Source organism: Hippocampus bargibanti, linkage group LG08 (assembly GCF_051943395.1).
Source record: "Hippocampus bargibanti isolate YZ-2025 linkage group LG08, ASM5194339v1, whole genome shotgun sequence".
NCBI classification, from domain to species: domain Eukaryota; kingdom Metazoa; phylum Chordata; class Actinopteri; order Syngnathiformes; family Syngnathidae; genus Hippocampus; species Hippocampus bargibanti.
Genome location: NC_142741.1, coordinates 2,964,529 through 2,990,000, shown reverse-complemented (window position 1 = coordinate 2,990,000; position 25,472 = coordinate 2,964,529). Strand labels below are relative to the sequence as shown.

General features: G+C 41.0%; 2 protein-coding genes across 8 annotated transcripts in view; both read right to left on the bottom strand.

Annotated features, from left to right (window-relative positions):
* Positions 1–939: 939 nt before the first annotated feature.
* Positions 940–7,315, bottom strand: LOC148894302 (transcription factor Sp5-like). The gene is made up of 3 exons (XM_089002211.1): positions 7,240–7,315; positions 4,005–4,068; positions 940–2,290 (listed from the first exon to the last, which is right to left on the bottom strand). Exons 2-3 carry the CDS (start codon positions 4,053–4,055, stop codon positions 1,244–1,246), a joined length of 1,098 nt encoding a protein of 365 aa, XP_088858337.1. The 5' UTR covers positions 4,056–4,068; positions 7,240–7,315; the 3' UTR covers positions 940–1,243.
* A 2,475-nt stretch (positions 7,316–9,790) lies between these two features.
* The window catches only part of myo3b (myosin IIIB), a 93,534-nt gene continuing 77,852 nt past the window's right edge, over positions 9,791–25,472 (bottom strand). For 5 of the 7 annotated variants that reach the window (XM_089002204.1, XM_089002205.1, XM_089002202.1 and 2 more), the window contains 4 exons: positions 22,157–22,257; positions 20,720–20,766; positions 19,249–19,388; positions 9,902–10,041 (listed from right to left, as the gene is read on the bottom strand). In XM_089002204.1, the coding sequence (XP_088858330.1) occupies positions 19,280–19,388; positions 20,720–20,766; positions 22,157–22,257 (257 nt within the window). In that variant the 3' untranslated portion in view covers positions 9,902–10,041; positions 19,249–19,279. Of the gene's footprint in view, positions 9,876–9,901; positions 10,042–17,791; positions 17,835–19,248; positions 19,389–20,719; positions 20,767–22,156; positions 22,258–25,472 lie in introns of those variants that run through there. The other 2 variants (XR_016115719.1, XR_016115718.1) reach the window with 2 other exon arrangements.

The following is a 25,472-nucleotide window of genomic DNA, read 5'->3' as shown; positions in this document are numbered from 1 at the left end:
AGGGTTTTTGTCATTTTCACACAAACTACAGGACCAACCAAATATTGTGTTCTAGGACTACATAAACATTTAAAGGACAACCGACGTCACTTTTTTGTTTCCTAACTGACATCAGAAAAACGTTTTACAGCATCTGAAATACCCAAAACACGCAGGATGATATTTTTAGTCAAATGCAAAACACCAATAAAAATGACTTAAAGTGTCTAAAAACTACTTTAAATTGAACCCGGAAGTGGCCAGTTTCAGAAGGTCCCGCCCCCTTGGTGTCATGCCAAGACGTCTTGTCTTGCTCGAGAATCAAAACAATGGCTTCAGATTCGGAAAAGATGCTTTGTTGTTACTCATCCAGTTATGGATATGATTCAAATAGTTCTGAAGAGGAAAGCATACGTGTTTGCAATCGATTCAAGAAGTCTTTCCGTCTCATTTTGAGGTGTCTGGACTCCAACGTAGCGCCCAGAAAATGCACAAGATGGCGCACAAGCTCCGTTGGAAATGCGCTGATTTGTCTGCTGAGAATTTGTGTCAACTAGTATCAAATAGTAGTCTTGGTGCAACACACAACAATTCACCATTGCGTTATGTTTTTTCCTTCTAATTTTGCCATCAACATGAAGTTTTCAGACCAAACAAAGTACCCAAAATGCATTGTGTGTCGCTTTCTCGGTCAGGGGCGTTCCTTTAGTGACGTCACGTCACGTCTGGAATCGTCACCAACTCGAAAACAAGACTTCCTGAATATTCAGCGCGAGTCTTAAAACGTAAAATATAGCTATATACCGTGGAATATTTGTAAAATAGGCTCAGTAGAAATCATTTGAAGTGATTGTACAAATTATGGACACAACTTGTCCGGAGGCGTTGGTTGTCCTTTAAGTTTTAAAACCTAATCACATTTTACGAACCGGTGCGGTTAAAAAAAATAATTATACGGACTAATGGAAAAATGTTAGATTCTTTATTCTCACATTGTACATTAGCAAACTTTGTCAAGAGCATGCTGGGGGAAAAAATACCTCCCAGAGGAGCAAAAAAAATGTTTTTCCCCACTTTCATTCAACAAAAGCTATTAAATATATTTACAGAAGTTTTAGAAGGCTCTCTAATAGCGATTTAAAAAAAAAACATATCTACGATCAGAAACATAAGTTGCAGTGATAGAGGAAAAACAACTCACCCTTCCTTCAAAATAAAATATAAAGTATTGCACGAAGACTTTGTTTTTGTGGCGTTTTGAAGGTCACAGGAACTGATTTCTCGAGTCTTCTCTCTTAACGTGCTCCGCCGACGCCTTGTCGCCGCATTTACCTCTCTTGTTCTGATGCGTTTTGACGTGTTTAGCCAGATGGTCGCTCCGCATGAATCGTTTGCAGCAATCCGGGCACACGAAACGTTTCTCGCCGGTGTGAGTCCTCAAATGTCTCTGCAGTTCGTCGGAGCGCGTAAAACTTTTACCGCAAAAGAGCCAATTGCACACAAAAGGCCTTTCGCCCGAATGCCATCTCAGGTGCGCCTTCAGGTGCGACGTCTTGCCGTAAACTTTACCGCAGCCTGGAATGTGACACAGGTGTTGTTTTTTCTTACCGGGTTCGTCGCCGCCGCCGCCGGAGGTAGCGGCCGATTGGCAGTTGGGGCATCGGCACCTCCGGCAGCGTCGCGCGGTGGTCAGCGGCGACTTGGTGTGCAGGAGAGCGGCGATTTGGGTCTGGTACTGGGCGAAATCGGCCGTGTGGTGGCCGTGTAGCACCAGGCCGCGCTGTAGCTGGAAGCCCACGTGGTTGCCTTGCTGCAAGCTCCACCAGGGGATGTCCTCGGTAGGGTTAGGAGACAGCTGTCTCTGTCCCGCGTGTCCCGCGACGAACGCTGGCGGGATGGGGGCGGGCGCGGCGTAACTGACCGCCGGCACGTAAGTAGGCGGGCAGGGCGACGGCATAGAGCACGGTAGCATCTTCACCGGCGAGAAGTCATACGGGTAAGCGGGGTCGGCGGGCGGGGTCAGGGGTAACTCGTGCGGGGGGCCGAAGGACTTGGAGGATAGTCCGAAAGTGGAGTTGCTCTGCGGGCTGCTTTCGTTAGTCCACGGGTGGAACAAACGCGACGGAGAACCCAGCGTGGTGCCGTCGTACGGGACCTGGAGGAAGTCGGGTGGGTTGGAAGCCGCCGAGTGCTGGTGGTGATGATGATGATGATGATGATGATGATGATGCCCGATGCGGTTACAGGTGGCGGCCAGGAGGGACAGCGGGGAATGCTTGCAGTTCTCCGGGGAAGAGTTAGGGGTGCGGTCCTGGAATGCGCCGCAACCAAATTTTTCGTGAGAAACTTGAATACGTACAACACCACTTTATGTTGTCGCTTGTTTCCTTTGTAGACTGCATACCTGTCAACTTATATGTTGTGTACGCCGTATAACAACTTTTATACGATTTTTTAAAAAAAATCTGCGGTTATCGAGTCTTTGTCGATGAAGCCGATGTCGATATGCGCATGCGCGTCACATTGTTTTCGTTTGATTTTGTATTTCCGTATTTGAAATCCGGCATTTGTTTTCCAATCGAGGAATCAACTAGTTATAACGTAAGCGTGGGAGAACCGCCAAGAAGAGAAAAACTGTAAACAAAAAAAGAATGAGAGAGTCTCCAAGGTGAATACGCTGGATGGTGGACAAAAGTTCCTCAGTTTTCATTCTGCGTTCCGTGTAAAAAGGACGTAAAAGTTTCTGCAAGTGGATTTTTACGATCTCAAGAGCCACTTTTAAAACCGCCGGACACGTGGGAAAATGTAGTCAAAAGCAAGTCTCATGTTCCATTGACCAAACACTTGTAGTTCACTATCTAGTGCAGATCCAGCGACATCCCACAAAGTCACAAATGCTGAAATTCTCTTCTGCCATTTTCTTGCGGAGCACAACATCCTGTTTATGGCTAGCGGACCACTTCTCTGATTTCGGAAAATCAATGTTCAGAGACAGCTAAGGTATTTTTTTTAAATATTTATCCCAATTATTTACCAACATTCATGGCATAAAGTTTTGCTTTATTCACTAATTTTATTGCTGTTGCCATATTTTTTTCTTTGTTTTTTAACTTTATTTATTATTTCAAAACTAATACTCGATCATATGTATATATTTTTTTATCGCTGCGTACGGTCAATTATGTAAGCATAATGTGCGCATGCGCGGTTATCTGTCATCCAAATTTCAGCAATAGAACTTTTTTAAGACTGTAAACTAAATAAAAAACAGACTGGAACACGTCTGCCTCATACAAAGCAGATTTTTTTTAATGGATTAGACCTAACTGTGCGATGCGGTGTAACTATTTAACTCAAAGTAACCACATTATTTGGTTCAAAGCTCCTTTAAACTAACCACAAGGCTAAAATCTTCACATTTCTATTCCCTCTCGTTCCCTCAGATCCTCTGTGTGACACCCCCCCCCCCCTTCCCCCCGCCCGTCTCAGCACGATGGGGGACAGAGCCTTCAGCTGCTCTGCCCCCAAACTCTGGAACTCACTTCCTCACAATATCCGTAACATCGATTCTCTTCCCAACTTCAAGTCCCATCTCAAAACTTACCTATTTAAAATTGCATTTTCTGTGGAGCTCTCTCTCTTGTTTCTATCTATAATTGTACTTTATTTATTGTATTCTATTTGTGATTGTATTTTGTTTATTATAGTACCTATGCTTGTCTGTGACTGTAGTGTCCTTAAGAGATTTGAAAGGCGCTAAAAATGTAATGTATTATTATTAAAAGGTGCAATTATTTAAGATGTGGTGTGGTTTAAAAATACTTTTGAGACGATAGTGTATCGTAAAATGGCGATTTTGAACAACTCCTTCTGGGCAGGTGTACCTGTTGAACTATCCTTCGCGATATATATACGTTTAACTTTCACGCCTCTGAAGACAATTCAAGCATTTTAATATGTTTTTTAAAACATAATAACTTAGTTTTAAACAGAAAAAAGTACCCCCAAAGTTGGTTCAAACGAACCTGTAGAAAAGCTTGAAGCGTCTCGTTCCGTAGAACGGCCACAGCTGCCATGGTCCTCCTCCGCCTGGTCAACAAACGCGCAAGAAAAAAAGGCGCCCACCAAAAAAAGCGTCTTTTAATTCACCAAAAGTCTTCTCATTCGGGGTAAAAGAAGCAATAAAATGTAATCACAAAAAAACGTCAGTTTAGAGCGAGACTCTTAACAGCCACGACTTCCTCTCCGGTGAATCTCCTCGCACTATCTGACGCGGCGGCGGCGGATCACTTGAACGAAGGTGATAAGCACTTTGGTGGGCCGCCAGCCACTCACAAATAAGACGGAAGACTTTGAAGTTTGCCGCTGTCCAATCATCACAGAATGGCGGCTCGACTGCAAAATCCTTTCAATCCACAAAGCTGCTATGCTATGGTGTGTTTGTGGTGCGGTTGGGGGGATAAAAGAGCTGATTATTAGCAAAAGGGAAGGCGGGGGGGAAGGAGGAGATAAAGGCGGGACAATTAATGAAGTAATCACTATGTGGGAAATGTATATAGACAAATAATTGGATTCGCCTTCCTCCCCATATGAGCCCACCATTGCGTGAGTCATCTGATCCGCTTTTTTTTTTTTTTTTTTTTGTAATTAAGGATTTGTAGTCGAACTCCGAGCCACAATGTGACATTGTTATCTGGGGAGATCTTCGAGAACTCGATGGGGGGGACATCAAGTGACTCCACGCCACGAGTTTTTCTTTTCATCTCTTCGTCATCCGAGTCTCTGTTCCACGATGTTGTTTTACACTTCAGTCAATTCAATCGTGTTTGAAAAACAAAATCACTTTCAAAACTGTTAAAGCAAATGTTCGTTCACTATCGGTTAATGTTTTAAACTGCAAGTGTCTGTTTGATTGTAATATAATATCAACGATAGGACTATTTTATATATGCACATTCTTAAACATTCAATGTTTATTATTCTCCACTCATTTATGTGTCTAACATCGAACAATAACATACCATAATACACATGTAATTCTCTTCCTTCTTAAAATTGTATTTATTATAGTACCTATGCTTGTCTGTGACTGTAAAGTGTCACTGAGAGCTTTCTTTGAAAGACGCTTAAAATGTAATGTATTATTATTATTATTATTATTATAACTTTACATACTACTACTATTACTACTACTGCTTCCGGGTTGAGTGAACGCTGGCGCATGTGGCTGCCGCTGCTCACCCGCAGAAAAAAATATCCTGTGACTGTAAAGTGTCCTTGGGAGTTTTGAAAGGCACTTATAAATGAAATGTATTATTGTTATTATTATAAGATGTCTTATAGAGTCATTCTTTCATGTTCTTTATCGAGTGATTTCCGATAATAATAATAATAATAATGATAATAATAATAATACATTTCATTTATAAGTGCCTTTCAAAACTTTCAAGGTTACTTTACAGTCACAGGATAAGTTTTTCTGCAGGTGAGCAGCGGCAACCACGCGCGCCAGTGTCAAATCGATAGAAAGATAGCTAGCTAATAGATAGCTAGATAGCCAGCTAGATAGCTAGCTAGGTAGCCAAATATGAATATTACTTAGATAGCACTTTAACAACGGATGAAACTGTAACAAAGGGCTAACATGTACCCCTCGTGGAAGGTAAAAACATCGTCAGAGGTCTGACCATCGCTTTATCGGCAAAAAAATAATAATAAATATTCTTCAACGTGACACGATTCAGCCAACCGAGTAAAACCGAGTATTGACCAACCTAGAATTCATTCGGTAGAGTGAACGCTGGCGCGAATGGCTGCCGCTGCTCACCCACACACAAAAAAAAAATCCAGTGACTGTAAAGTGTCCTTGAGAGTTTTGAAAGGCGCTTAGAAATTAAATGTATTATTCATTTTCAGTATGAATTTCATAGTTTTGCAAAGTCACAAGCATTTTTTTCCGAAACTGGGAATAAAACCGGTATAGTTGTCAATATTAGCTACGTGATTGTTACCCCCCCTCGCCCCCTAGTTGACACAATCACTGTACTGTCAACTAGTTTGGAGAGGCAGATTTTTGAATTAGATGTGTTCCTTTGATGGGATTAATGTTCTTAGTCCTCTCCCACGGCTTTTCGCAAAGAGTCATGAGGGAGAGATGGCGCGGGGGAGGTAACGGAGGGTAGTGGGGGGAGAGGGCTAGCGTGTAAGCAACCAACTACGAGAACCCGCAGTTGTCGCAGTTACGGCCGAGCGATACGAAAACTAGCTATCTAGCTAGCTATCGAGCTCGCTACCTAGATAGATATCTAGCTAGCTCGCTATTAGCTACCTATCTAGCTAGCTCACTATTAGCTATCTATCTAGCTAGCTCGCTAGTGCAGCGTGTTCTACCGGAAACAAATTCCTTGTGTGTCCTACATACTTGGCAATAAAGATGATTCTGATTAGCTACCTATCTAGCTAGCTCGCTATTAGCTACCTATCTAGCTAGCTCGCTATTAGCCATCTATCTAGCGCGCTATTAGCCATCTATCTAGCTAGCTCGCTATTAGCCACCTATCTAGCTCGCTATTAGCCATCTATCCAGCTAGCTATTAGCTATCTATCTATCTATCTATCTATCTATCTATCTAGCTCGCTATTAGCTACCTATCTAGCTAGCTCGCTATTAGCTACCTATCTAGCTAGCTCGCTATTAGCCATCTATCTAGCGCGCTATTAGCCATCTATCTAGCTAGCTCGCTATTAGCTACCTATCTAGCTAGCTCGCTATTAGCCACCTACCTCGCTAGCTATTAGCTCTCTATCTCGCTAGCTATTAGCTCTCTATCCAGCTAGCTATTAGCTATCTACTGTATCTATCATCAATCTACTGTATCTATCTATCTATCTATCTATCTATCTATCTATCTATCTATCTATCTATCCACTAGCTAGCTAGCTTTCTATCTATTTGAGTTTACTTCCGGGTGCCGCTGCTCACCCACAGAAAAACTTGACCTTGGGAGATTTGAAAGGCGCTTATAAGTGAAATGTATTATTATTATTATTATGATTATGATGATAAGTACATTGAGTCTTCTTTGGAGTCGCTCAGTTCAACGCTAAATTCTACCCCTTCCAGTTTCCGACATTTCAATACGATTCCAGCTATGGGATGGATTTTGTCCAAGCAAGGCTTTGAAATAGCTTGGGAGAATTTCAACCCAATTGCGCGGCCGACACAATGTGCGAGTTAATGGATTTAAGGGAAACTTTTACCGTCTGACGGCCACGCTTCAAGTTTGACGGGGGCCACATCAGTCGGGGTGTTCGCTTAAGTCAAACTTTTTCCTGCTGCATACTGAAAGGCAAAACGTGGGAAAGCATGAAAGGAGCGTAGAACATGCATTTCCATCATGGAAGCATACTGAGAGAGATTAGACAGAAAAAAAGTGTGTAAGGCGAAAAGTGTGTATATCAAAAAAAAAAATCCCATAGGAAACCATTAAAATGGGAATAATCCGTTCCCAGGTTTCCATAAAATATACTTTTCAACTAAATAAGCCTTAAAACTACACACAACATACCTTATTCTATGTATATTAAATGTCCTATTGTATTGTAATGAAATAAATATACTGCATTGTATCATAAAGTCACTTTATTTACCTTTGTGATGGTCATTTATTGCTTGATGGAATGGTGTTGGAGGTCAAAGGGAATTGCTGTTTGGAAAGAGAGGCGCATTACATGAGGACTGTAATTAAAGAAATAAACTGTGCTGTAAAATAAAGTTTTATTTACCTTTTTGATGGTTGTTGATGGCTTATGGAAGGAGAGTCACCTTCCATAAGGACTGTTGGTAACTTAACCTCTGGTGCTGTTCGGTCATGTGCTTCCGCCGAAGATCACTCCGCCAGCCGTGGTGGGTGTGTATTATGAAAATAGTGCTTATTATAAGGTTCATAAATTTGACGTTTGTAAGACGAAAAGTTTGTAAGATAAGGTGTTTGTAAGTTGAGGTCTCACTGTATTTAAAAGTCCCATGCTTGCATGCATACATGTATTTAATTGTGTTGTATTCTTTATATCTTTTTATCGCTTGCAATAATCACTGTTTTTCACCCTGTATGTACATGCTGGCGTTCGTGGTTTCTCTCGTGTGTGTATAGAACAACGTGAGGATTTTGCATTGGTTGAATTTTAGGAAGGAAATAGTCATTAAAAAGTGTAAAGATGTTTTTATTTAAAGTTTATTTTTCACTTCACTACAGTACAAAAGCACGCTAGATACGCAATCCACGAACTCAAGGAGTAAATTACATGCCATATCAAAGATCCCCCATTTACGTATCGTATATCGATAGTACGGTTATATCGACATTTTTTCCGACTCCCGAGAATATCGATATAACGAGACTTTACTGTATTTTGCATTGGTTGAATTTTAGAAAGGAAATAGTTATTAAAAAAGTGTAAAGATGTTTTTATTGAATTTAAGGACAACCGACGTCTCCGGACAAATTGTGTCCATAATTTGTAAAATGGCTTCAAATGACTTCTACTGAGCGTATTTTACAAAGATTCCACCGCATATAGCTATATTTTACGTTTTAAGACTCGCGCTGAATATTCAGGAAGTCTTGTTTTTGAGTTGGTGACGAGTCCGTACGTGACGTCACTAAAGGAACGCCCACTGACCGAAAAAAAGACACATTGTAGCAGTCCTTCCATCACGTCAATGTATTTTGCTGTATTGTTTGGTCTGAAAACCTTGTGTTGCACCCAAAAGCCGCAAGAAGAGGGTGTCCAAGCTCCATATAAGGAATTTATCAGCCTGTGGAAACGGAGGTGGCCACAGGAGGTCGCCATTTTGTGCCTCTTTTCTGGTGATCGTTTCTCCCCAATGTTGCCTCAAAATAGCATGGAATAAATTCTTTAATCAATTACAAACATGTATGATTTCCTCTTCAGAACTATTTGAATCATATTCATAACTAGAGGTGTAACAAGAAAGCATATTCTCCGAATCTGAAGCCATTGTTTTGATTCACAAGCAATGCAAGACGTATTGGACGTCACGAACTGGGGGCGGAACTTTCTGAAAATGCCCAATTCGCAGCTCAATTTTTTTTGCAGATTTTGGACACTAAGTCATTTTTATTGGTGTTTTGCATTTGACTAAAAATATCATACTGCGTGTTTTGGGTATTTTATATGCCATAAAACGTTTTTCTGATGTCAGTTAAGAAACAAAAAAGTGACGTCGGTTGTCCTTTAATGCATACGTTTATTTTTCACTTCACTACAGTACAAAAGCACGCTAGATACGCAATCCACGAACTCAAGGAGTAAATTACATGCCATATCAAAGATCCCCCATTTAATGCAGTTTTCCGCAAGAACGAATATATTGATAGTCCAGTTATAACGATATTTTTTCCGACACCCGAGAATTTTGATATACAGTAAAATCTTGTTATATTGATATTCTCGGGAGTCGTAAAAATATCGATATAACCGGACTATCGATATATCCGATCCTGCGGCATGTAAATTTTCTCCTTGCGTTCATAGAAATAGTATCGTAATAAGCAGTACTATCGATATAACCAATATCGATATAACGAGACTTTACTGTAACGAGACTTTACTGTACTAAAACAGTCTAAACTAGATTCAATCCTGTCTGATGTGATTCCAACTCCCCCCCCCCCGCCCCACATGACATTTAAAAGATGGCATCGAGTATTGGACCTAAAATTCCCAAATGGTGGAAAAACTGTTACCTCGAAGACAGAAGAGTTGAGTAGTCTTGATTGTGACAATGGCCGATCATGCACAAAACCTCATCTAAGAAACAGCAGGTGGCAACTTCTTTAGGGTATCATTCCGCTTTTTTTTTTCTCCCCCGCCTCCCGAATTAGAGAGAGAAAAAAAAAAACGCACATTAACACCCCGACCACAACACGACCATGTTTTATATGTGTCATATAAAATGTCATCTTGCCATAAATAAATAAATACAAATGTGTAATCGCTGAAGCGGAGTGACACTTTTCCACTTGAGACCAAGGCAATCTGCAGAGAGAGAGAGAGAGAGAAAAAAAAAAAAAGAAATTAAATAAAAGCAAAGTCAGGAAATACTTGCCCGGGTTTTCAACCTTCAACATTTGCGACATTTTAGTGTGAGCTTGAATGTGGGCCATTATACAACAATAGATCAAATAAATAAAACATTACATAGACTAAAACATTTTCTCCCCTTCAATAAGCCATACGGAAGTTTCGGGATAAGAGGGAGGGAGACAGGGAGAGAGAGGGATAAAAGAGAAAAAGAGAGAGAGAAAGAGAGAGAGAAACGGAGAAAGTGAGAAATGGAGAGAGGGAGGGAGACAGTGAGAGAGGGTGAGAGAGACAGGGAGAGAGGGAGAAAGTGAGACAGGAAGAGAGAGAGAGCAGCAGAGAGAGATGGAGAGAGAATGAGAGAGACAGTTTAGAGAGGGAGAGAAGGAAGGGAGACAGGGTGAGAGAAAGAGAAAGGGAGAGGAAGAGAGAGACACACACACACACACCTTCCTGTTTCAGTGGTTTTGTGAGGTCCAGATAACTCCAGACAAGGAGTGAGGACCACCGTTGCTGATACGTTTAGAGAAGAACTAGTGTTACATTTGAACACTAAATGTCACCCCATTTCCCACTTCAACTTCTTTAAAAACAAAGAAATAAAAAGTGGACTTGAAACTGAAATAACAGCAGGAGTGAGGTTTCTGAAAGGGTACATTTAAAGTCCTCACCCCTATAGTGAATTGGGTGAAAATATTATTTTAATTTTTGTGGTATGAACTTTTTCCTCTCATTAACCAAGCACAAACACACACAGTGACTAAAAAAAAGTGTGTGTATCCAAGTGAAATGAAAATACACACCAAAAAAATCATTTTGGGTGAATTTGTGAGGACCTCTCTGAAACTTTAACACATGCATCTAGAGACCCTCTAGAAGCCTTTAGAATCAAAAATTTGTGAGGACCGGCCAAAAGGTTCTCACTTGTCAAAATTGTCCTCACTATGTATGGTATAAAATGTTAGCGGTCCTCACAAGACTAGTCCTACAATCACACACACACACACTCGGTGTGATGGAGGTTGTTGGGGTGATGCTAGAGGCTACGCGGTACTTGAACCGCTATAATGGTGTCTCTCTCTCTCGTATGAGAAAACATCTGTGAATTTCCTGAGTGATCGACAACAAAGTGGAACTCCAAGCAGTCACTCAGCAGACCTTTTGAAGTCTCGTTCTGACAGAAAGCCGCCATTGTTCGACACGCCCCCCCACACACACCCCCACACTCCAACTCTGGTCTCCTTCATTTTGCCTGCAACGCGATACAAGCCCCCCACCACCACAACCACCCGATCGGCCCTCTTGTGAGCTTCAGAAGTGGGAGATGGGGGTCACGTAAGGCGGGACGGGACGGGGGGGTCATTGTACCTTCCTGCAGCCCACCCTGGATGTGATAATCCGACACTAAAGAGGGGAATTGACCGCTCCGAACCACCACCGCGTACACACTGATTTACATTTTGCACTGGAATCTAGCAATAAAGTGTTTGAATCTCCCAACATGTTGCCCGATTGAAATGAAGGAAAATTAGATTACAGTGATACCTTGGCTTATGAACTTAATTGGTTCCCATACAGAGTAAGGCGAAAAGTGTGTATCCCAAAACTTAATTTCCCATAGGAAACCATTAAAATGAGAATAATCCGTTCCCAGGTCCCCATAAAACGTACTTTTCTACTTTCTATAATTTTCTAAGCCTTAAAACTACACACACAAATATACCTTATTTTATGTATAATAAATGTGCTATGGTATTATAATTAAAGAAATAAACTGTACAGTATAATAAAGTCGTTTTATTGACCTTTGTGATGGTCGTTGATGGCTCAATGGAATGGAGTGGCCGGTTTCATCAGCATTAAACACTTGATGAGGAACGTAGCCTTCTTCTTTCAACATCTTGAGGAATGATCCCTTGTAGGTGCTTTCACTGCAATAATTTTACCTAGTTCCTCATCAATTGTGTTCTGAACTTTTCAGTTTACGAATGTTAAATTTATGAACATTTTACCTCGGTATACAAACTATTTTTCGGGACACACACGCAGCGCCACAATGAGTGATGTGTCATTCACGAACGAGCCCGTTCTTCTAACAACAAAATGGCAGCCGGCTTGTTTTGGTCCTCTCTTCCCAGTTTATTTGTTTAATTATAATACCATAGTACATTTATTATACATAAAATAAGATACATTTTGTGATGTTTTAAGGCTTAGAAAATTCACAAATTATGTTTTATGGGGACCTGGGAACGGATTATTCTCTTTTAATGGTTTCCTATGGGAAATTAATTTTTGCGATACACACTTTTCACCTTACACACTCTGTCTGGGAACTAATTAAGTTTGTAAGCCAAGGTATCACTGTATCATGAGTCTTTTACCCTTGCCCATTTTAATCATGACGCCAATCCAAATGTTACTCTCCAGCCTTTGGCTACGGTGACTTTTCCGTACCGCATCCCAGACAAAAACAAGTTTGTGGTGGTTCTCACACTGTTACCCGTTTCAGTGTTTATTCAATGACAGCTGGTCGCTCCATCTGGGAACGCAGCGGCGGGAAAAAAAACAAAACAGGTTTGCCACCTTTGGCCATTTCCAAGTCTGCTCGTGCCCTCCTCGCTCGACAAACTAAGAAAGGCTAATCGTAATTTCACGCTCTGATTTGTCAAGTCTCATTCCAGCACCGGAGGCAACGAAGGAACTTTGGAATCAGTGAATCTCATGATAACCGGATAATAGCTTTTACATCCGTTACTTCCATTGTTCTAGTGGTTCTCAAAGTGATGCTGGAGTAATGCTAGTTGGATGTGGGTTCCCTCTAGTGGTACAGTGATACCTTGGCTTACAAACTTAATTGGTTCCCAGAGTTTGTAAGGCGAAAAGTGTGTATCCCAAAAAATAATTTCCCATAGTAAACCATTAAAATGAGTGAATTAATAAGCCCGTTTCCACAGGCTGATTAATTCCTTACATGGAGCTTTGTCGCCCTCTTCTGCCTCTTTTTGGTGCTCCACAAAGTTTTCAGACCAAAAAAAGTACAGCAAAATGCATTGACGTGATCGAAGGACTGCTACAATGTGTCCTTTTTTCGGTCAGGGGCGTTCCTTCAGTGACGTAACGTGAGAACTCGTCACCAACTCAAAAACAAGACTTCCGGAATATTCAGCGCGAGTCTTAAATCGTAAAAAAATAGCTATATGCGGTGGAATCTTTGTAAAATACGCTCAGTAGAAGTCATTTGAAGCCATTTTACAAATTATGGACACAACTTGTCCGGAGACGTCGGTTGTCCTTTAAAGTTTCATTTTAGAGGAGATTGGTTCAAAGTATTTGGAATTAAACAAGTGAAGGCAGACATAGCGATGCTCTTTGCTAGCCTGGCGGTTGCGAGTGAATAAACGGATGCGCATGAAGCGTCAACCAGATGCCAGATGTGCGTCGAGAGCTTTGAGCAAAAGAATATTGCCTGTAGACAGCATTCATGAAGAAAGTATTGGAGTGGGGCGAAGAGAAGGGTGCGCGAAAGCGGGCGTCGAGGAACAAGGAGATAAAAGAAGCTGTCGAGTGGCATCAAAGGTCTGCTAATGACAAAAGATGCCGTTAGTTTTACACCAGGCTTCACACCTGCAGTCAGTCAAGTGGGGGGCTTTCGAGTAGCGTTTTGTTGCGAACATTAGCACGGGTATAAAGAAGAAAGGGGGCTGGTGGGATAATTAGCTCCTTGCTAATCTTAGCGGCGACCAGTTGTTTCAACCTAAATTACAACACTTCTTTGATGTGGAGAGGCCTTTCACCATTCAGAACTGCGGCTTTCAATTCGTTTATTTTTTAACAAGTTTCAACTCAAAAATTAGCTCACCGAATATTAGCATAATGGCTAACATTAAAATACAGTAATACAGTCGGGCTTTGTGTTCATCTGTGTGATTTAGAACATTAGGTACAATAGAGGTAATCTGACAGAACAAAAGAAGTCATCAGATTAGCTTCAGGGAGTACAGTCAAACCTCGGTTTTCGCGAAACTACCAGCAAAAGATTTTAGTTCGATGACGAAGCCTCTTGGGTAAGAAGCGAAACGTCCGACACCTTCAAAGAAGTACAGATAACGACTGAAGAAACCTTTTCATCGAAAAAAAATAGAGTGGAACCAAAACATATTGATGCTCGGAACAAAGTGAAAACCTCGACATGTAAAATGGATTCAATGCGGAGTTTATCGTTAGCGTTGGACAAGTTAGCATTGTCGCAAGAAGGTTTCATTCTTCAGTGGGGTTTTGCGCTAGCATTGACGCGCAACCCAAAGTCGCGTGATGAAAATCAGGCTCATTTGGATATCAAAAGCAGGTAAACTGCATGAAAGCAGTGTATGAAAAGCTTCACATGAAACGGCGGTATTCAAACTCTCTCTCCCTTTGAACTGAGAGAATATAAAGGCAAGACAATGTCGGCCTAATCGTGTCGTGGCTTTGAAGTAAGACATCACTATTAGGTGAAAAGCTAAAGTACAGTGATACCTCCGTTTACGAACTTTTTGGTATACGAACGTTACATTTCTGAAAATTTTACCTTGGCATACAAACTATTTTTCGGGATACACACGGAGCTGCCACAATGAGTGACGCGTCGTTCGCGAACGAGTCCGTTTTTCTCACAACAAAATGGCAGCCGGCTTGTTTTGGTCCTCTATTCCCCGCCCCCAGTCTTCGGTTAAAGCCACGTGATTGGTCAAGTACGTAGCAGTGAGGGGTGGTTTAAACATTAAAGACACAGGCAGACGACAGTGAGAGAGTTTCACCTTTGATAGTTATAAGGTAGAGTGTAGACTGCAAGGTTAAAATATCCCATCAATCAGGCTTCACAAACAACCATATTTTACGTTTTAAGACTCGCGCTGAATATTCAGGAAGTCTTGTTTTCGAGTTGGTGACGATTCCTGACGTGACGTCACTAAAGGAACGCCCCTGACCGAGAAAGCGACACACAATGCATTTTGGGTACTTTGTTTGGTCTGAAAACTTTGTGTTCATGGCGAAATTAGAAGGAAAACTACATAACGCGATGGTGAATGGTTGTGTGTTGCACCAAGACTACTATTTGATACTCGTTGACACAAATTCCCAGCAGACAAATCAGCCCATTTGCAACGGAGCTTGGGCGCCATCTTGTGCATTTTCGGGGACGCTACATTGGAGTCCTGACGTTTCTAATTGATACGGAATGACTTCTTTAATGGATTGCAAACATTTATGCTTTCCTCTTCAGAACTATTTGAATCATATTCATAAGTGGATGAGTAACAAGAAAGCATCTTCTCCGAATCTGAAGCCATTGTTTTGATTCTAGTGCAAGGCAAGACGTCCTGGTGTGATGTCACGAACAAGGGGGCGGGACCTTCTGAAACTCGGCATCTCCGGGGTCATTTTGAAGTACAGTAAAGTCTCGTTATATCGATATCGGATATATCGATAGTCCCGGTTATATCGATATTTTTTCGGACTCCCTTGAATATCGATATAACGAGACTTTACTGTAGTTTCGTGACACTTTAAGTCATTTTTATTGGTGTTTTGCATTGAACTAAAAATATCAGCCTGTGTGTTTTGGGTATTTTAGATGCTATTAAATGTTTTTCTGATGTCAGTTAGGAAACAAAAAATAGGTGTCGGTTATCCTTTAAAGGTTTTCTGATTCTGATTCCAACCCCTCCTTCATATGCTAACACAGGCAATCAGCCAAATGTGTTTACTTGGCAAACTCCCACCCCTGACGCTGTTTGTCAAGACGGTCCAACCTTGTTATTCACAACCAGTGTGAAGATTCTCTTCATGGTATAGAACAAGGCTAAAATTAATCAGGGTTGCCTGATAACACTTAATTGTTTCGCTGTACTTTTTAGATGCACCACAGGGCGCTAGAGGGTGACCTATTTCAAGGCTGCTCTTCACAAGAAGCCACTATTCCAAGCAAGGGAGTAATTATTACAACCTCTATGCTTACGACCGGAGGTGAAAAGCTTCTCAACTCACTCCAACACCATATTATAACATCGCCAGTGGTCTGGACGATCATGCATTGAATTTATTACTATTATTTTATATTTCGGGGGGGGGGGGGGGTTGGTTGTTCAGATATGACCAGAAATCAAAGACAAACCCGTGTGCGATTATCCATGCAATAAAATTGCCATTTCTCAAGACTGGAACAAAAACCTTGAGAGTTTTGAAAGGCGCTTAGAAATGAAATGTATTATTACTATTATTATTATTATTATTCTAACTCATTCATGTGCAAAATGTTTTTTTTTGAAGAAAGAAAACAATCTTTTTTTTTATGTCTGCCCTGCTGTCCAAACGATGAGAAGGTTTCTTCAGCTGTCATCTGTACTTCTTTGAAGGTGTCGGATGTTTCGCTTCTTATCCAAGAGGCTTCGTCAGCAACCTAATTTTTTTTGCTGGTAGTTTTGGCCTTACGTATATATCCCTACTGTTCAGACGTGGTGGTGCCAGATTCTGCTATGATTGGTCCCTGCTCTCAGGTTGAGGGGAGCAGAGGTCTACTCCCTGCGGCTACGCTGATTACCTCTATTGTCCTGGCTGATTACTTCTATTGTCCCGCCTGAGTATGGAGTCTACGACTGGCCTCATTGCGCCATTTTCCCCGGTGTAAACTCATCAGCATAACTTAGCCTATGTTGCCTAAGAATTCGGTTGTAGGAACGATCCAAATTGACCCACACCCCACCATGGCGATTTAGTGAAGGGTTTTGCTGTTTTCTGAAAATAGCTTCTTTAACTCCCCTTTCAAACCATCTATTTTCTTTAAAAAAAATGTAACCTCATTTTCATCAAATGAGTAGTTGCTAGCTTTTAGGTGCATATGCACTGCAGATTGAGGCCCACTAATATTATCCCTACGATGTTGATAACCTCTTTTTTTGGGGGGGTAGAATTTGTTTAGTCTCCCCAATGTATTGATTGCTCTTTACAATTTTCATTTTTACAATGTACAGTGAGACTTCAACTTACAAACACCTTATCTTACAAACTTTTCATCTTACAAACGTCAAATTTATGAAAATTAAACCTTATAATAAGCACTATTTTCATAATACACACCCACCACGGCTGGCAGAGTGATCTTCGGCGGAAGCACACGACCGAACAGCACCAGAGGTTAAGTTACCAACAGTCCTTATGGAAGGTGACTCTCCTTCCATAAGCCATCAACGACCATCAAAAAGGTAAATAAAACTTTATTTTACAGCAGTTTATTTCTTTAATTACAGTCCTCATGTAATGCGGCTCTCTTTCCAAACAGCAATTCCCTTTGACCTTCGACCTCCAACGCCATTCCATCAAGCCATAAATGACCATCACAAATGTAAATAAAGTGACTTTATGATACAATGCAGTGTATTTCTTTCATTACAATACAATAGCACATTTAATATACATCGAATAAGGTATGTTGTGTGTAGTTTTAAGGCTTATTTAGTTGAAAAGTATATTTTATGGAAACCCGGGAACGGATTATTCCCATTTTAATGGTTTCCTATGGGAAATTCATTTTTGAGATACACACTTTTCGTCTTACACACTCTGTCTGGGAACCAATTAAGTTCGTAAGTTGAGGTCTCACTGTATTAAATAAACTACATTACTTTGTTTTTCATTTGGCAGCCGAATGAGAGCTTATACAGACCTGGTGTCCAAACTTGGGAAAAGCAGTTTGACCTCAATGGTACAAAAAAAAAAAAAAAATGGTATTAGGTGATCACCTCAGGCCATTTTAAACCCGAGCTAAGTGAAGATGGCCTCACTATCAAACGCAGCGCTCTAATGTTTTCCCCCTCGGAATATAAGCAAGATCAGATCGTCAGTCATACCACCCTACTCTTCCTATTAAGATCAAAATCGACTCTTAGGCCCCCGGGTGTCAACAAAGAGAGATACAGTAAATGATATGCAAATTGAAAGAGGGAGAAAATGAAAAAAAAAAAAGCTTCCGCAAATCAACTCGCTAGGTCTAAATTTCCGAATGGGTTTGGGCCGTGTGGTTTATTTATTCCACGGCGCTTGACTAGGACGGGTGGTAGTGGGTGGGGGTGATTGAATGTGTACTGCGAGTTTGGAGCTTCAAAAGGATTTGTCTTTGGATCTTTGGGTTAAGACAGCCGGTGTAATGCATTTAACACCAGTGTGTTTGAAGCGTCGCATTGCAATGTTAACAGACAAAAAAAAAAAAAAAAAAAAACTGAATTGATTGAACTTCTTTTGTTTGATTTCAGGATGCAAATATTTAAAGGACAACCGACGCCTCCAAACAAGTTGTGTCTATAATTTGTAAAATCACTTCGACTGAGCGCATTTTACAAAGATTCCACGCCATATAGCTATGTTTTACGTTTTAATACTCGCGCTGAATATTCAGGAAGTCTTGTTTTTGAGTTGATGACGATACCTACCGTGACGTCACTGAAGGAACGCCCCTGACCGAGAAAGTGAAACACAATGCATTTTGGGTACTTTGTTTGGTCTGAAAACTTCGTGTTGATGGCGAAATTAGAAGGAAAACACATAAATAACGCCATGGTGAATCGTTGTGTGTTGCACCAAGACTACTATTTGCTAGTAGTTGACACAAATACCCAGAAGACAAATCAGCCCATTTCCAATAGAGCTTGGGCGCCATCTTGTGCATTTTCTGGCTATCTATTAGCTATCTATCCAGCTGTCTGGCTATCTATTAGCTATCTATCCAGCTGGCTGGCTATCTATTGGATGTCTATTGCCTAGCTAGTTGGCTGGCTATCTATTGGCTATCTATTAGCTAGCTGGCTGACTATCTGTTAGTTATCTATTCAGCTGGCAAGCTATATATTATCTGGCTGGCTGTCTATTAGCTATCTAGTGGCTAGCTAGCTAGTTGGCTATCTCTTAGCTAGCTGGCTATGGGCTGGCTATCTGTTAGCTATCTAGCTAGTTTTTTAAATCTATTTGAGTTACTTGCGGGTTGAGTGAACGCTGGCGCGTGTGGCTGCCGCTGCTCACCCACAGAAAAATTGATCCAGTGACTGTTAAGTGACCTTGAGAGTTTTGAAAGGCGCTTAGAAATCAAATGTATTATTATTATTATTATTATTATTATTATTGTCTTACCGGATGACATGATGCGAAGGCTGAGTGGTGGCTAAAACGGGTGGGAAGGGGCGGGGCTTTTGTATTCTTCTTCTGGGATGGACTCCACCATTGACAGTAATTTGTAGTACTCATCCTCTCCGTCCAGCACTTTGATTTGACTGGAAAAGAGAGACAACAGGTTATACAGTGATACCTCGGTTTACGAACCCCTTGGCTTACGAACTTTTCGGTTTACGAACGTTACATTTATGAACATTTAATCTTGGCATACAAACTATTTTTTGGGATCCACATGGAGCTGCTACAATGAGTGATGTGTCATTCGCGAACGAGCCCGTTCTCCGAAAAGAAAATGGCAGCCGGCTTGTTTTAGTCCTCTATTCCCAGTCGTCGCTTAAAGCCACGTGATTGGTCAAGAATGCAGCAGTTAGGGGTGGGGTTTAAACATTAAATAAATAGGCAAACAACAGAGAGAGAGCGAGAAAATGGATAGAAAACAGTGAAATTTGGACTAGTTTCAATTTTGATAATTCAAAGGCAGAGTGTAGACTGCAAGGTTAAAATATCCCATCAATCAGGCCTACAAGGGTTCATTCTTCAAGATGGTGAAAGAAAGCCGCGTTCCTCATCAAGTGTTTAATGCTGATGAAACCGGCCACTCCATTCCATCAAGCCATCAACAACCATCACAAAGGCAAATAAAACGACTATTATACAGTACAGTTTATTTCTTTAATTATAATACACATTTATTATACATAAAATAAGGTATATTTTGTGTAGTTTTACGGCTTATAAAATTAGAATGTAGAAAATTATGTTTTATGGGGACCTGGGAACGGATTATTCTCTTTTTAATGGTTTCCTATGGGAAATTAATTTTTGGGATACACACTTTTCGCCTTACACACTCTGTCTGGGAACCAATTCAGTTCGTAAGCCAAGGTATCACACTGTCATCGCCCGTGATTTACAGTAAAGTCTCGTTATATCGATATTCAAGGGAGTCCGAAAAAAATATCGATATAACCGGGACTATCGATATATCCGACCCTGTTTGCATGTAATTTTCTCTGTGCGTGCATAGAAATAGTATCGATATAACCGGGACTATCGATATATCCGATATCGATATAACGAGACTTTACTGTATTTTTATTTTTTATTTTACCGGTTGAGATATTCCAGGGAGTTCTTAAATCATTGCGATATGATGCTGCTGTGTCATTTATAGAAACAAATCAGATCATCAACAATTAAAAAATGGCGTAGTGACAAAGCCCGTAAGAAGGCGTCTCCCTCTCTGTCTCTCTATAAAATGATACTTGTTATTTCCATCGCTCCATTTACATGACAAGACAACAACTCCATTTGTGGGTTCTTCTATTCCACAAAGGACCCCCCCCCCCCCCCCCCCCCCCAACCCCTAAGCCCCCTATTCGCTTTTAGAGCTGCCGTGAGGCCGCTAGGAAAGCAGTTATTTATTTACCCAAGTTTTCTGGGCTTCCTCTTGCTCCCTTGGTAATCCAGAGTTCTCTGAGGAAAGGGCCAAGAGCACACAGTCAAAAAAAAAAGATGAGCGGAGAGTCATTAATTTTTAATTCAAAGTGATTTTTGTGTGTGTGTGTGTGTGTGTGTGTTGAATGCGAGCAGATGCTGATAATATCAGAAGTCACGGCATATTTTATTTTTTTTTTCGTTGATCAAAGGGTTCAAGTGAGTCTGATGAAGCATGCATCTTGCTCAGCTTTGATAAACCACATCAATTATTCACCGTGAAGGCAGACATCCTGACATGAAAGCAACAGATAAAGAGCATAAGGACATGTTCAAGACAAGAGGCGTAGAGATGTTGGGGGGTGGTGGTGGTGGAAAAAGGGGGAGGGGGGCTTCAGGCTCTGGCACAGGTAGCTTTAATTGTACAGTGATACCTTGGCTTACGAACTTAATTGGTTCCCAGACAGAGTGTGTAAGGTGAAAAGTGTGTATCCCAAAAATTAATTTCCCATAGGAAACCATTAAAATGAGAATAATCCGTTCCCAGGTCCTCATAAAACATAATTTTCTAATTTCCTAAGCCTTAAAACTACACACAATATACCTTATTTTATGTATAATAAATGTACTATGGTATTATAATTAAAGAAATAAACTGTACTGTATAATAAAGTCGTTTTATTGACCTTTGTGATGGTCGTTGATGGCTTGATGGAAGGCAGTGGCCGGTTTCATCAGCATGAAACACTTGATGAGGAATGTAGCCTTCTTTCACCATCTTGAGGAATGATCCATTATAGGTGCTTTCTCTGCGATAATTTTACCTAGTTCCTCATCGATTGTGTTCTGTTTAGCTGGGTTGATAGCTTTTTGCATCAAGTGTACAGATGGCTTGTGCGGGTTGTTTGTGGAGCCTGATTGGATTGGATTTGCCTTTATTAGTCTCGCAGTGGAGAAATTTACATTTCACAGCAGCAAAGTTATAAAAGATTCATGGGATATTTTAACCTTGCAGTCTACACAATGCCTTTGAACTATCAAAGTTGAAACGAGTCCAAATTTCACTGTTTTCTATCCATTTTATAACTCTCTCTCTGTCGTCTGCCTGTTTCTTTAATGTTTAAACCACTTCCCCTCACTGCTGCGTTCTTGACCAATCACGTGGCTTTAACCGAAAACTGGGGGCGGGGAATAGAGGACCAAAAAAAGCCGGCTGCCATTTTCTTTTAGGATAACGGGCTCGTTTGCGAACGACACATCCGTGTGTATCCCGAAAAATAGTTTGTATGCCAAGGTAAAATGTTCATAAATTTAACGTTTGTAAACCGAAAAGTTTGTAAGCCAAGGGGTTCGTAAACCGAGGTATCACTGTATTATCACGTGCAAGCAAAAGTCAGACAAAGGACTTGATGTCCATTTTTGAACTCACATTGAGTTGGTTGTAGTACAGGCTGTCTTCGGGGCTATTAAGCAGCTTTGGTTGCTGGCTACGCCGGCGTGGAGTTCTCTGCTGGAGTTTCAGAGTTGGACCTGCAACAGAGGAAGAGAAGAGGCGGGGCTCCAATTGAGCATGACCAAGACAATCGCTTACACCCTCCCGCTCCAAAAAAATAAATAAATAAAAATAAAGAATAAGCGTGAGCATGACGATGATGATCATAATAATAATAATAATAATAATAATACACGCCAGTGTTCACTCAACCCGTAATAACTCAAATAGATAAAAAGCTAGCTATCCAGCTAATAAATAGCCAATAGATAGCTAATAGATTGCTAACTAGATAACTAGCCAGCCAAGCAGTCATCTAGATAGCCAGCTAGATAGCTAATCGATTGCTAGCTAGATAGCTGGCAGCCAGCTAGATAGCTAATAGATTGCTAACTGGATAGCTAGCCAGCCAAGCAGCCATCTAGATAGCCATCTGGATCGCTCGATAGCTAATAGATTGATAGCTAGATAGCCAGCCAGGTAGCCAGCTAGATAGCTCGTTAGCTAATAGATTGCTAGCTACATAGCTAGCCAGCCAGACAGCCAGCTCGATAGCCAATTAGATACTTAGATAGCTAGCCAGATAACTAATTAGCTAATACATAAAATTACAAGGGTCTGAGCCCGAAATGACAATGCAAAATATTCTTTGATAATAAACAAAATATGAAAATATATATGAAAACCAAAATGTCTGAAAATGTTTTTTTTTGGATTCTTCACAGCATTTCCAACGTCAAAACCAGACTGCGCCTAAAACCCTTATTTGTGCATCCGTCCACTCGAGCACACCTCAGCGTGTAACGTTTACAGGTTACAAAAGCTCGGAAATCCAAGACACGTTAACAATCACGTATTCATATTTAATACCCGGATAATATTTCATCTTCTTTGCTGACATTTCCTGGTGTGAGAACATTTCTTGATCGCTGCTTGGTTGGCCTCGCTCTACCTTGACGAAAGCTGAACTTGCTCTTTTTCTATCCTAGCGCTACTTTGTACTCTCGACCTCATCACATCTCAGTCACACACATCAAAGAGTACCCGGAGCTCATTTCTCTCCCTCCTTGCACCGCCAATCTTTTTCCAACGGCTTTCTTAATGTTATTTAAAGCAGCGCAGGGTTTACTCAAGTCACGCATTGTCCGTAGCCATAAAAAAAAGTACATGTCAGCTAACATCAACAGCAAATCTACCCCCCACTTTTTCGGTATCTATTACTGAATGGAATATGTGCACTGTAAAGAAAACATAAAACGGATGTAGTTTGTCAGCAGGATGTTGATGCATCTGCCGGAAAGAAAGTTGATTGTATGAAAAAGGGTCTGGTCAACAATTTTGAAGCCTTTTTTTTTTTTAGCTAGCTGGTCTTCTTGAAGCACATTTGATTTTTCCAGAAAAGATTGCTAAGCTGAGAGGACAATATAAAAAGAAGCATGACAACAGTATACAGTGATACCTTGGCTTGCGAACTTAATTGGTTCCCAGACAGAGTGTGTAAGGCGAATAGTGTGTATCCCAAAAAATAATTTCCCATAGGAAACCATTAAAATGAGAATAACCCGTTCCCAGGTCCCCATAAAACATAATTTTCTAATTTTCTAAGATTTAAAACTACACCAAATATACCTCATTTTATGTATAATAAATGTGTGATGGTATTATAATTAAAAAAATAAACTGTACTGTATAATAAAGTGGTTTTATTGACCTTTGTGATGGTCGTTAAAACATAATTTTCGAATTTTCTAAGATTTAAAACTACTCAAAATATACCTCATTTCATGTATAATAAATGTGTTATGGTATTGTAATTAAAGAAATAAACTGTACTGGATAATAAAGTGGTTTTATTGACCTTTGTGATGGTCGCGGATGGCTTGATGGAATGGAGTGACCGGTTTTATCCGCATTAAATACTTGATGAGGAACGTAGCCTTCTTCTTTCACCATCTTGAGGAATGATCCCTTGTAGGTGCTTTCTCTGCGATAATTTTACCTAGTTCCTCATCAATTGTGTTCTGGAGCTCTGGGGGGTACATCTTGGAAGTTGTGATATTGAAACAGCAACAAGCAGACACACTAGAAACATTAAATGCTGGTTCCTTTGCTTGTCTTTTCATTTCAAATTGAACTGATGGCTAGTGCGGCTTGTTTGTGGAGCCTGATAGATGGGAATTTTAACCTTGCAGTCTACACTCTGCCTTGGAACTATCAAAGTTGAAACGAGTCCAAATTTCACAGTTTTCTATCCATTTCGTCACTCTCTCTCTGTCGTCTGCCTGTCTCTTTAATGTTTAAACCACCTCCCCTCACTGCTTGACCAATCACGTGGCTTTAACCGACGACTGGGGGCGGGGAATAGAGGACAAAAACAGTCGGCTGCCATTTTCTTGTTAGGAGAACGGGCTCGTTCGTGAACGACACATCAATCATTGTGGCAGATCCGTGTGCATCCCAAAAAAATAGTTTGTATGCCAAGGTAAAATTTTCATACATTTAACGTTCGTAAACCGAAAAGTTCGTAAGCCAAGGGGTTCATAAACCGAGATATCACTGTAATTGCCATTTAAAAATCCCAGTTCGATATTTTTCCTCAAAGTGCTCGGCGATAATCATTCTGACCCGGCAGCCATTGGTAGCGCGTAGCAGATCAGAGGATGGGTCAGGCTTCCCATCGAGGCACCTCTCTCTGGGAAATCGCTGCCATTTGATCCGAGGCGAGCCCCCCCCGGAGGAATGCTGTTCGTATAGATAGATCGGCAGCCAATATGGCTTCCGGCATGGCCTCCCCTTGCTTGGACGCGAGCGGCGCTGTTGCAAGAGGTCAGACGCCGGCTGATACCCGCCGGGGTGTTTGGGAGGGGGGTGGGCGGGGAGTGATAATGGTGGATTGGGAATAAGGAGGCGGCTCAGTTCATGTAATATTGATTTGTCGGGCGCGTGATAAAAAGCTCTTCTGGAGATACTGTAGGTGTTCTTTATTGTTTCAAAGAGCCGCGGTTGACTCGCATTACGTCTCCAAATGTCACTCGGAAATGTGTTGAAAATTCCAGCGTTTCTCAGAAATAAACATGAAAGGGATAAGGGAAAAATATTAAACATATCGAATTATGATTTTTAAAAAATTTAATTCACAAATTTCTTCAGCTCAAGCTTCCATGCGACATTGTACAATAGGTTGAGTGAACGCCGGCGCGTGTGGCTGCCACGGCTCTCTCAGAAAAAAAACTTATCCGGTGACTGTAAAGTG